We start from the raw sequence: 13,013 nt of genomic DNA, 5'->3' as shown, positions 1-13,013 counted from the left end.
TGGAAAGTACTAGTTGTGAACTTCATGTGAGAACCTCTCAGGGAAGATTGTCTGGACTATTCGGTATGGCTGCAAGATGGAACAATTTTCTTACAAAAAACAACATTCATTCAAATGTTAACAATTCCAGAAGGTATATCTAATGCTAAAACAATGCTTCGCAGCACCCAAAAAAATGCTGACATTTAGTTTTTCTCCAGAATACAATTTTATTCTCAAAAATACAAAAGCACAGGAAAAAAAACTGTATGTCCTGCAATGTAAAAAATATCACATGGTCAACATTTGGATTCTGTATATAAAAAGGAACACATTCAAGTAAAAAAGGCCACCTGAGTTCAGCACCAGGCCATTTTTAAAGCACCTATTTCATGTGCAGATGTTCTTTAATCTGATTTCTTTAACACGCCTGAAAAAAGCATTGTTCAATCTACATGATCAACAGTTGGCTACCTGCATCTTGTATGCATGATATGTACATATCTGCAGGGTAAATTAGATGACCTGTCAGCTACATTAATATTGTAATTAATGTCTGTAATTAAAAACACCTTAAAAACACACAGTTATCATAAATGCATATTAGTAATGTTAAGACGTGACAACGGCTGCTTCAGTGAGACTCTAAATTGAGGAGTTAAAGTCAGGACGGTTCCAGCATGTGGGTGAAGAGATCTGTGCAGCGGAGTGGTAGATGTCCTCTCTCTTCCTGAATATGTTGTACTGTCCCTGAAGAGCCCCAGCAAAAGTAGACAATTTAAAGGGACATTTTTGGGAAGATATGCAGCTGTGGCTCTGTTTGTATCGTTTCTGTGCAGATCTATGAGTGTGTGTGTGTGTGTGTGTGTGTGTGTGACCATGTGTGTTGATGCTGTCCCCTGCCTCAGTCCTGGTGGAGGCACGTTCTGCAGCACTGTTCCTGAACACTTGGCAGGCGGCATCGGCCCAGCCACCGGAGACTCTGGCAGAAACGGAATCCCAGGCGATCATGCAGACATGCTTCAGAGGCAGAGAAAGAGAAATATAAATTAGAAAACATGTTTACTGTACATGAAATCTCAGCTTGTACTGATAATAAGATGCAAGTCGGGTCCAGAAGGCTGAGTTCTTCTCTTCTTTAGATCCAGTTATGTTACAAGCTCTGTCAAAACTGCTAAATATATTGCACAGTGCAAGGGTCTATAAACCCTTACAATAACAGAATCAAATTTCCCAGGCTGCATCCACAGTCAAATTCTACTGTTATAAAACCTAAAAAAAAACAGAATTTACAAAAAATGTTACAAAAAAGAAAACAAGGTTAGAAATGGGACAGGAAGGAACAAAATTGCAAGCACCAACTTATTATATACGCCATTATTCAAACAAAAACTATGAATTTCCACCTACAAATAGCATGATAGAACATTATGGAGGACCTAGTGAGCCAGAAAAGAATCAGAAATTGGTTTCATTTGCTAAACCACCTCAACTGATTTGTCGCTGCTTACAGCCTGTTCATCCCTTTATACTGTTCAATGTTTCCTCAGATTGTCTTTACATTCCATGCACCAAAAGCGGTTCTATTAGTCCTTCTTTATTTTCACTATTACTGTCACATTCACAGATATGTTCTTGGGAGAACATTACCAATGTCACAAGCACTACAGGCTCTTTTTTATTCATATTATGTATTTCAACATGCCTGTTTCAAATGCGAACATAGGACTGTTTAATAAAGGTCCATGTGTTTCAAACATGAAAGTGTTTAGTGCGGTCATAGCAGCACCACCAGCTCCTGATCATCGTCTCCAGTCTACTGGGACCTAATAGGAATTCAACAGTCGGTCTGCTGGGAACACCTGGCAGAAGAACTTGTCAAGATGGTCTTCAATTCCCACCTCTGGCAAAGCTTTGATCGCGTCCTGAGAGCATTGGGGGAATGGACCTTGTTCCGCTCTGCGACTGTTGAGGTGGCTGTTGGTAGCTGTGGTCGCAAGGTGGCTGGTGCCAGTCATGACGGTAACCCCTGTACCCGCTGGTGGACACCAGAGGTTAGGGGAGAAGTCAGGCTGAAGAAGGAGGCCTACAGGGCATGGCTGGTCTGTGGGTCTCCAGAAGTGCAGACAGGTACCGGACGGCCAAGCGGGGTGCAGCAGTATCAGTCGGAAAAATCTCGGGTGTGGTAGGAGTTCGGTGGGGCCATGGAGAAAGACTACCGATCGGCTCCAAAGAGGTTCTGGCAAACCATCTGATTCATCCTGGGTATCTCATGGCTATGGATGTGGCACACTGGGGTGGTGGTCACCATTTTTAAGATAGGGGATCACACTCCTCAGCCTCCTTGGAAAGGTCTACTCCAAGGTACTGGAGAGGATGGTCCGATCGATAGTTGAATCTCAGATTGAGTAGGAGCAAAGTGGTTTTCATCCTGGCCGTGGAACTGTGGACAAGCTCTTTACCCTTGATGGGATGATAGAGGAGGTATGAGAGTTTGTGTTTTGTGGATTTGGCGAAGGCCCCGTCCTCAGGGGCACCCTATGGGGGGCGCTCCAGGAGTATGGGGTGGATGGCCTTTTGTTAAGGGCCATTCAGTCCCTGTACCAGAGGAGCGTAAGTAAGCCGGCAGTAAGCCGTACCTGTTCCCAGTGAGGGTTGGACTCTGCCAGGGCTGCCATTTGTATATATGGACAGAATTTGTAGGCGCAGCCCTTTTGTGGAGGGTGTTGAGTTTGGTCTCTGCTTTTTGCAGATGATGTGGTCCACCTAGCTTCATCAGGCTCTGTCCTTCAGTTCTTGATGGGAAGATAGACATTTGCAAACAAAGTATTTACATATCAGTGTCTATAACAGAAAAAAGTTAAGGTCAAAAGCGACAGCAAACACCCTTGGTGAGCAGTAAGCAGCCATGACAGGCACCCGGGGACGAGCTTTGATCATTCTGCTTTGCCGTTCAGAGAGCAGCAAACTCAGACAGTCGGATCTGGAATCTGTCCCAGTCAAAAGGGGAAAGGTCACCTCCCGTTTCTCATGCTTTTTCTGCCCAGAGAATTTCCCACCCCTCCCTTAAAACAGTATCTCCACTGACCGTCATGGCTCCCAAATGTGTGAAGCATTGGAGTTGCTCGGTGATTGGATGTAACAATTAGCACAAATGTATTTTAGACAAATGTAATGTAGACTTGTGGTTGTAATGTAGACAATGTGGTTCACCAACATTGTGGTTGGTGAATGGTGTTGATGAATTCCTGCTCTACTCCGCATCCTGCCTCTCTCCTCCTCATTTAAAGCTACAGACACAGAAAGGGCGCATCCTGGGGAAATCTCATTATGGAACTGGATCAAAGTGGCTGTAATTCTGCACCAAGGCTGAATTTTGGAAAGAGATTTCAGATACAGTATTAGGGGACAAAAGACCCATATTAAAGCATTATCTCATAGGACCTTTAAATAAAACATAATTCTCTCCTTAACAAAGATTTTGTAAATGATAGGTGTGTGGGATGGGTTGGAACAATATTATAGTTTTTTTCTTGCAGTCAATATGATTATAAATATGGATATATCTAATATGTTTCACAATGACTTCCCTTTCACCTATTTTAATTCTAGCATATGGTATGGTATATGGAGTATATAGATTCAACAATGTCTATCATTGTGAAAACAAAATTTCCCCAAAAACCTTGTATCACAAAATCTCTCAGCATCCAAGCTCAGTATGATATATGTAATTTTTGCAGAGTATTACTTATATTGTTCTGTGTTTGCCTTTCTTTAATTATGTGAAGTGAAAAGTGAAAGCAGTGATTGTGGGAAACAGCACAGCACATGGTGACTCAATGAAATTTGTCCTCTGTATTTAACAATCACCCTTAGTGATCAGTAGGCAGCTATGACAGGTGCCCGTGGAGCAGCATGTGGGGACGGTACTTTGCTCAGTGGCACCTTCTGATTTCCTTAACCGCTAGGCCACCACTGCCCTATTTTGTTAGGTCATGAAAAATATTCGGTAGTACAGATTCTAGCCTCTTTGCTACTGTGGAAGCAAACAATTTATAAATCAACATTCAACACTGATATGGGTCTATATGAAGAGCACTCTCGCCTATCCTTCCCCTCCTTGGCAATAACTGTAATTATAGCCTGGCCCTTCACCATTAACAGGTTAAATATCTTCAGTAAAATAGGTACCAGTTGTTCTTTCAATATCTTAACCACTCAGCTCCAGGGGATTGATTCCCTTTAAGTCTAGAAATTGCTGCTTGAACCTCGTCCTCTGTTACCTTAGATTTAACATTATTTTGTATTACAGAGAGGGACGATCGATAGAATTCAGATAATTTCATTATAACTTTCTATAGTAGGCTTCAAATATTCTTTGGATTTCATTCAATTTATGATTAAGTGCTTTGGTTACAGGGTCTGTTATTTTGTGAATAGTAGCGTTTTCTTCCATTTTACATGGTTTTCTAGCCTGGAATTTCACTGATTTGATGCCAGCCTCATTTGTATTGCTTGTGTGTATAAATTTAAATCTGGACAGAAATTATGTTGCTCTTGAGGAATTTTCAATTAGGACTGCAGTGTGTTGAGCTTGGGTTGTCTTTTTTTTTTTTAAAGAAAGGAAGTCATTGAGATAATCTTCCCTCTCCAAACTACCTTTCCTGCATCCCAGGTGGAGAAACCTCACTACCTTGAACTGTTTACACAGCTGCAAGGACATCCCAAGCTCCCCATACTCTTAAGTTATTTCCCAATTGGTGGGACATTTTGGACCCTGTTTGACCCTTCAGGATGTCTTGGGCCTGTGAAAATCCATATCCATGCAAGTAGCATGCCCATCAGGTCTGTACAAACCCTGGTCCAGGTCTCCTCCGGCTTTGCTTTGCACCCCACGGATCCCCCATTTGGGCACCGGATCAGTACAATGGAGCCCCTGCTGGTTGCAGTGGATTTTTGCTCCAGCATAACCTGTACGCACACCCACAACCTGATGCTGAAAAAAATCGCTGTAGTCAAAAACTGGAGTTGATGTGGGCAGAAGCACTCTGAAGTTTTTAGTAGGTACAGAAAGTATTCAGACCCCCTTAAATTTTTCACTCTGTTATATTGCAGCCATTAGCAAAAATAATTTTAAGTTAATCATTAAGTTCACAAAGGCCATGCATAACCGTGACCTTAAGTAGTAGGCCTCAGTATGATTAGTATGTTAGTATCCATCTGAAGCCATTCAGAAGCCAAAAGTAGGAAGTTTTCCCTACAAAAGTAGGGAGTTTATTGCACTATACTGAGAAGACACCATGCAAATAGGTTCATTTACCAAATTCAGTGATATTCAATGGTGCCTGAAAGTAATTATGGATTGTAATTAGCATGTCTATGGATCCTATTTCAGTGATCTGACATGTTAAGTGCAAGAAACATTTATGGGCAAAATATTTTGATTTCAAAACAGCAGGTCATTTGTCAGAAAAAAAGAACCAGACGTGCTGCAAGTAATTGAGAGAATAAGAGCATCACATGCACGCACACGAACAACACGTTAAGAAGAACTTGGTGGACAATTTGATTATTACATTTTTCGATTAGTTCATGTATAATGTGTGTGTGTGTGTGTGTGTGTGTGTATATACATTTTTTTGGTGCAGGGCTGGCTGCTGTTATTGTTTTGCAGGAGACCACATAGACCAGGGGGTCGGCAACCTGCGGCTTTTTCATCCTTCCAGCGAATCTGCACTCCAGTACCTGACAGCCACACATGTCGTTCATTTATAAAATCTGCTTAAACATTTAAACCTTCATGTAGGAGGCCATTCAGCATCTGGTGATGGCATTCTGCGATTTCCCCATCTGTTGCACAACCACTGTCAGGGTTATCCAAGCCTGCAAGAATCCTCAGGAGGAAAAGTAAAATGATCTTACAAAGCAGGAGAGATTTGTGACTGGGAGGAACGTACAAACCTACGTTGAGTCAAGTAATGAGCCAGGCGACCGGTGAATTATTCATTTCGCAAGGAGACATTTAAATGAAGTCAGCGCATGTGGCTCATTTTGATCCCGTTGTGTTTACAATTTAAGACTTTTGGAAACCACGTCTATGTCCCTGCCTGTCAGTTACAAATGTTAACCACAGCATGGCACTACATCCCGCATGGAACAAATGAAGAGGATTACCTATAACAGTGAAGATAATTATATCATTCCTATTCAAAACAGGAAATAATTACACTCATAAATGAAATGTGCTTCTCTGGTTATTGGAACATGAGCCTGGTGAATATCAGGCTTTTAGTTTGCTGTGAGTTCATCAGTAACTTCAGTGACATCCTGTCTCTACAAACATCCCCACACTTTATAGTTTTTCTTTCCCATGTGATAGGAAACGAGGTGGTGGTATCTGGATTGCCCGGGTGCATCAGAGGTTCAACTATAACAGTGAACTATAGTGAGTAGCCATTTTTGATCTACTTCTTTTGACCTCTTTTTAAAAAAGAAACCATTAAGGTTTATAATCACCTTTACCATCAGAAAGAATGGCTCGGATGCCATAAATTATTATCTAGGACAAGGGTGCTTTCAACAAATGTGTTAAAAACATTTTCAGCAAAACGTGTTCATACCCATTGTAACAAAAAAATGCCCCGGACACTGAAACTCAGTAGTTCTCATGAGGGGACATTTGTGTTGCTGGATGAGAACCGCCTCAGCATATCAGTTTCTGTGAATCTGTCTCACCCGGGAGGATAACTGATCCAGGGACCGGAGACCATCCCTTCTCTTTTCAAAATGAACTTTCTCACAGTAGCCTTGTTCAAATGATGGGTCTGCCTGCTCTGCAACGTCTCAAGTCACCCAATTTAATGGTGTTATGACATCAACCAAGGTCAAGGGATCAAGATTCAGCGCTGAAAAAAAGACAAAAAAAGGCCTGGTAGCTCCTCACTGCATAAAATCAGGATTTAATCCGATTAAATTTTATCTCATTTAATCTGTTTATCCCAAACATTAGGACCAATCTCATTTTGTGTGCAAACAAATTTGGGGTAGCCATGGACCATCACCTGTCATTTTCTTGCCATACCGCTCTTCCTTCCATATTAGCTCAATTTCTAGCCATTCAAGCCACCTAAGAACTTGTTCAGCCTCCAGATAATCCAGAACGCCTTCCTTTCAGAAGTACAAAATTAGCACTAATCTATTTATGGGCTGATATTTGTTCAGAAACTGTATTTGGGGGTGTGCCACACCCACTGTCCGGCTCCAGCACCCCTCCCAGCCAGACCAGAAGCTAAATGTCTGTGGAGATAAATTAAAAGAAAAAGTAAACAAGTAACCAGCACTTGTGTTGGTTACATTTAAACCTGGACTAACTGCACATAAAAAACAGATGGATGGTTCTGGGTCAGTCTGTCTGCGATTTGAAACTGGGAAGGAGGTTCACCTTCCAACAGGACTGACCTACTAAATGACCTAGTTAAAAGCCATTGATAAAGAATCTGTTGTCAGACTTCAATATTGCTGGTCTCAAGCAAAAAACAGCTAACATGAAGGAGCTGGAGATGTTTTGCCTTGAGGAAAAAAAGTAACTTTCAGCTGTAATTTCCCACAAGGTGACTCTACAAAGTATTGTCTTTAGGGGGATGATGCTGGGGGGTTATGCAGTTTTCTGTTATTTTGTCCTATTTGTTATTCTTTGTGTGTGTGTGTGTGTGTGTGTGTGTGTGTGTGTGTGTGTGTGTGTGTGTGTGTATATATATATATATATATATATATATATATATATATATATATATATCTCTCTCTCCAGTTATGAGGAAGTCGGACAGCACCTGCAGTTAGATCTTCAGGATATTTTTTTATATATATATAATAATAAAAAAATCCTGAAAATCCAAAAGCTCTAACTGCAGGTGCTGTCCGACTTCGTCATAACTGGATAACCTTTCTATCTCACCAAGTACTGAAGTAAAGGATCCAGGTGTCCTCACTGACACAGGACTCTCATTTGATTCACATGCTATCACTAGGATAGCATTCTATGTGGATTTGTATGTGGACAACAACAAAGATAGAATTTCATTACACACAGAAATGCTTACAATCACTGCACTGGATACCAATCAAATTTAGGATTGACTACAAAATCCTACTTTTGACCTATAAAGCTCTAAATGGTCCCGAGTGAACTTTTAATTATGTAACCACACCCCCTGCGTTGGAAGGGTGCGGGGTCACTACTGGTACCCAAAGTACAGAGGGTCACTGCTGGGAGCAGATCCTTCTCATATAGAGCAGTTGTGGAACGGCTTGCCGGTCAGTGTTCAGGACTCAGACACAGTCTCAGTGTTTAAATCTAAACTGAAAACACATCTGTTTCCTCTGGCCTTCTGTCAAAAATCCACTTAATTACACAGTCACCTAGTCACCTAGCATAGACAGTGTTTGGTGGGGAAAAAAAGTGAAGTGATTGTCATTGTAAGACACTGCAGCACAGCACATGGTGACACAACGAAATGTGTCCTCTGCTTTTAACCATCATCTTGGTGAGCTGAAGGCAGCCATGACAGGCGCCCGGGGAGCAGTGTGTGGGGACGGTGCTTTTCTCACCTTGGTGGTTAGGAATTCGAACAGGCAACCTTCAGGTCCATTTCCTTGCAACTAGGCCATCACTGCCCTGAAATGCAGTTCCCTTTGGCGCTGTAAATAAACTTTAAGACCCCATTGCATTTCGAGTCCAACACTTAACGGCCATTGCAGCTCACTATCAGTGTTTAGTTCACCTCAGTTAGGCTGTCCTAGTTAGGGTACTGTACCACCACAACCATGTATTTCTGTACCAGTTGTACAATGCCATCATCTGCCGCTGTTTCTTTTCAATCAAGTGCCCAGACCACCCCAAGAGTCCAATGATGAGACCACCAGAGTGGTGCAGGTGTGGACATGGAACGTTGGCACCACTACCCCAGGTCCCACAGACCCAAAAATCGAGTCATGAATCTGAGCATCATTGGCATGGACAATCATAGAAATAATAGACTTCCTATACTCATGAATTCTGTTAACTCGGTGTAACACTGTAGTCCCTTCCTGAGCTTCTCCTTCCCAATGTTTCTTCCATTTTTCCCCCATGTGAGTTTTACAGAGAGTGTCCTAGTTTGAAGGGTGTCATCTTAGCGGAGCTATACAGAAATAAATGTGGTGTTGTTGTAAATAGACTGGAGAGTAGAGCAACTTCATCACAGCAAAGAAAAGAGGGTGTGGTTATAAAAAAAAATGGTTCTCAACTGGAATTGCGGCTGGAAGAGAAGTCATTTAATTTTACCATCCAACTCACCATCCTGGCTGGTGTCACAATCCTGCATGTTACACTGCTGCATGTTTTCTGGTGAGGCTTCATGGTCACACTGGGCATTCAGTTGTTCATCCTCTTCTTCCTCTTTCCCTGGCTCAGCCTTGCTATTAACACACTTGACCAGACGTCGCTGAATTCCTCCCCCACAGGACACAGAGCACTGACAACACACACCACAAATGGATAACATACGGTAAGAAACAATATATTGCAATTTATTAAGAGTTTGGTGCAAAGTGATACTATTTTGAAAGTGTTGTGATTGTCATTGTGAAACACAGTACAGCACACAGTGAAACAAAAAAAATTGTCCTCTGCTTTTAACCCATTACCCTTAGTGAGCAGTGTGCACCTCAGTGGCACCTTGGCGGATTCGAACTGGCAACCTTCCAAATACCTTCCAATCAACATTTCAACTGCCACAAGGCCCAGTGCTTTGTGCTTTCTGGATTAGCAAGGCGCTTTCCCTACAGGCATGGCCAAAATACTGGTTTTCACAAAGTTCGCTGCTTACTTTTTTTTTTTTTTTTTCGCAATTTGCATATACTCCAGAATGTTATGATTGAACATATGAATTGCAAAGTCCCTCTTTGTCATGAACACTCTACATTTGAATGAAAAATAACTCATAATTTAAAGAGCTTTCTTAGTTGCATTTATTCATTAAACCCAAAATATAATACATGAATGCAAAACCCCACTTGCACAAGTTGTAAAATATTCTTATTCTGGCATATCATTAAAAGTAATGTTCAATTCTGGCTATTACAATTTTGTTGATCCAACAATTCAGTACCATGGTGTAGGGTTTATACTACAACTAATCATTGGCTGTGCAAGTGAGTTTTGAGTGCCAAAAATTCTAATTGTTGCATACACACATCATTATTTCTACCAATTTTTTTCTATAGACTTTTCTATAGACTTTTCTATAGTGTTCATTTATTGCAGAGTTTAGTGGTCTTTACCTGACCCCAGGAACCCGTCACCCACTGCGAGCATGTGTGGGTGTTGCATGGCTGGATGTGGCTGGGCTGTGTTGACACGTCACACTCCTCAGACTCTGGACAGGCAACTAGCCTCTGCTGCTCTCCTCCACCACACAGCTCTGAGCACTGCCAGAAGAAGTGAGATGTTCACTGGGTTTGAGGTCAGCTGGCATTTGATGCACCTTCAGAGTATAAGGCATGCAGCCATATTCCATATTTAGAAGTGTTATGAGGTCAACAGATGTTGAACATTTCATTCTTTGCTACAAACACCTCAACAAAATTAATTTAATTTTAATAATATATAATATTTTGCTGCAGATTTACTTTACTTAGGTTGTTCTGGAAGAAATTCCACCTCCAATACCTCATGTATTTGCAACTACAGACCTCCAGCATTTTGCCTCTAAAATCCCATAAACCAGCATTCTCACTACCTTATACAGAACAACCTTCAAGTCAGTCTGGTTTAAAACAGATCATCAGTCCTAATCCTTTCACACAGTCAACACAAGACCCTCTTGAGCATCCTTAGTGGCAAAGCATGGCAGTGGAAAGCTTCCTTTTTTGGAAGTGAAGTGTTTGTCATTATGATGCACATCCAGGGAGGGTATTTAGAGGATTAAATATCTAAATGGGGTTTCTAACACCAACATACTACCTTAATATGACATCATCATACATACCTGAACTGTAATAACCTGGATGAATGGACTGATGAATGGAATGTCATTTCCGGATGAATCCAGAAATGACATTCCCCTTGCTGAGCCTTGCCACCTCTCAAGGTTTCTTCATTTGAGAGGGATTTAACTCTGTCCTGATGTCTAGGGGACTTGAGCTGTTTTATTCAACCCCAGATAACTGAACATTTGATTCCTCCCCACAAAAGGATTTTTTAAAATTCTCTCCTTCTGTCACTGCACTCTTGCTTGTGTCATTTCCTACAATATTAGAGGTCCTTTTTGGATCACAGATCCTTGTCCAATAACCATGGAATATAATTAATAGAAAAAATATGAAAAACAAATAATATATAAAGACAATCCATATGTAAGTCAGTGATGTTAATAGACACTGCTAAATAAGTATGTTTATTAATTTCTTTGAAAGAATATCTTTGTCTTTGTTTCTACAAGAAAAGGGGTGATGAAATATAAAAAACATATCCTTCATCCTAATTTCTGAGAGTTGAAGATGGAAACCTCATACCTGACCCCAGGAGGAAGTGTACCAGTCCATGCAGGGGTGGCTGTTGCAGGGCGTGTGGGCTGCTGGCCGTGACGAGATGGCCTGACAGTGGAAGGGGCGAAGCGATCTGCCAGTCCGGATGTCGTAGCACTGGACCTCACGCTGCATCACCCCACCACTGCAGTTCCTGGAGCACTGTGACAGGCAGCCATTAATGCACACATAGCCAGTCAATCTAATCTAATCTACACAGCCAATTTAACAGCCAACTCACTACCTACAGTTTGTGAATTAACACTCACCTTAGTGAGAATAGGGCAGCCATGACAGGCCGAGGTGCCGGCAAGGCACCTTAGTGTTTCGAAATTATGGATCTGCTTCCTTACCGACCACTGCCACATACATCCATTTTCTTTGATTATGGACGATGGCAGGAAAACCACCTCAATAAAACCCCACATAGAGATGACCAAACTAACAGCACCATTCTTCTACTCCGACAACCAATACTGACTGTGACAATCCTATCTTAATTCTATTTTAACAGCCCTGCATTAACCTCAACTGATTCTGACTCCTGTCTCATCACATACCTTTCCATGGTAATACCAAGCAACCTCCACCATCTCCCTATATTCCAACAGCCGCACTTCCAGCCTCTAATCTGTCAAACTCCTGAGGTATGCAGATTAATCAGATCTTGTTGGACTTGTCTCTGTAGTGGATGACAACTTGGCAACCTGATGCAGAGACAACAACCTACTGCTATATTCTGTTAAAATGGTAGAGAAGATTCAAATGATAATGTGTGATAGAAGCCTCTGCATCTTTATTAATGAATCCTTCTCATCTTCAAGGGCACTTCCGTGTGGGGTACCACAGGGCTCCATTCTGAGTCCTCTTTTATTCTCATTGTACTTACTTCCTCTTGTAGCTATTTTTCGATAACACAATGTTTCTTTTCATTTCTATGAAGATGACTGTCAAGTCTACTTTCCCCTGAAATTTAACAAGGGGTTCTCTATCCAACCTCTTCTCGACTGTCTTACTGATGTCATGAGGCGGTTGGCCTTAAATTTCCTGGACCTAAATGAGAGTAAGGCAGAATGTATGCTTTTTGGTAGTGGTGACCCCCATACTGACCTCGCTTCCTTAGTCCCTTGTGAAAAATCATTGATTTACAAACCTTGGTGTTAAAATGTACTCAACTATGAAAATGGATGCACAGGTTAACAATATTGTAAAATCGTGCTTTTTTCAGCTGAGGCGCCTGACCAAACTCAAGCCAGTCCTGTCCAAATCTGGAAACAGTTATTTCTGGAAACAGGCATCTGTAATTCATTGCGAATGGGGACAAACCTTCTCATTCAATGGTTTTTCTTTAATTTCCATGACTATTTACGTTGGTAGATTCTCACTGAAGGCATCAAAACTATGAATGAACACATGTGGAGTTATATACTTAACGAAAAGTGGAGACCAGGCCTCCACAGTCACTG

The 13,013-nt window shown here is 41.5% G+C and overlaps 1 protein-coding gene across 9 annotated transcripts in view; it reads right to left on the bottom strand.

Annotated features, from left to right (window-relative positions):
• Positions 1–195: 195 nt before the first annotated feature.
• Positions 196–13,013, bottom strand: part of adamts7 (a disintegrin-like and metallopeptidase (reprolysin type) with thrombospondin type 1 motif, 7) — a 49,563-nt gene continuing 36,745 nt past the window's right edge. For 8 of the 9 annotated variants that reach the window (XM_028956016.1, XM_028956017.1, XM_028956018.1 and 5 more), the window contains 4 exons: positions 11,536–11,709; positions 10,303–10,449; positions 9,317–9,494; positions 196–999 (listed from right to left, as the gene is read on the bottom strand). In XM_028956016.1, the coding sequence (XP_028811849.1) occupies positions 884–999; positions 9,317–9,494; positions 10,303–10,449; positions 11,536–11,709 (615 nt within the window). In that variant the 3' untranslated portion in view covers positions 196–883. Of the gene's footprint in view, positions 1,000–9,316; positions 9,495–10,302; positions 10,450–11,535; positions 11,710–13,013 lie in introns of those variants that run through there. The other variant, XM_028956024.1, reaches the window with a different exon arrangement.

The sequence above is a fragment of the Denticeps clupeoides genome, chromosome 16, assembly GCF_900700375.1.
Source record: "Denticeps clupeoides chromosome 16, fDenClu1.1, whole genome shotgun sequence".
Classification (NCBI taxonomy): Eukaryota; Metazoa; Chordata; class Actinopteri; order Clupeiformes; family Denticipitidae; genus Denticeps; species Denticeps clupeoides.
The sequence above is the reverse complement of the archived record's forward strand: the minus strand, read 5'-3'. Positions and strand labels throughout refer to the sequence as shown.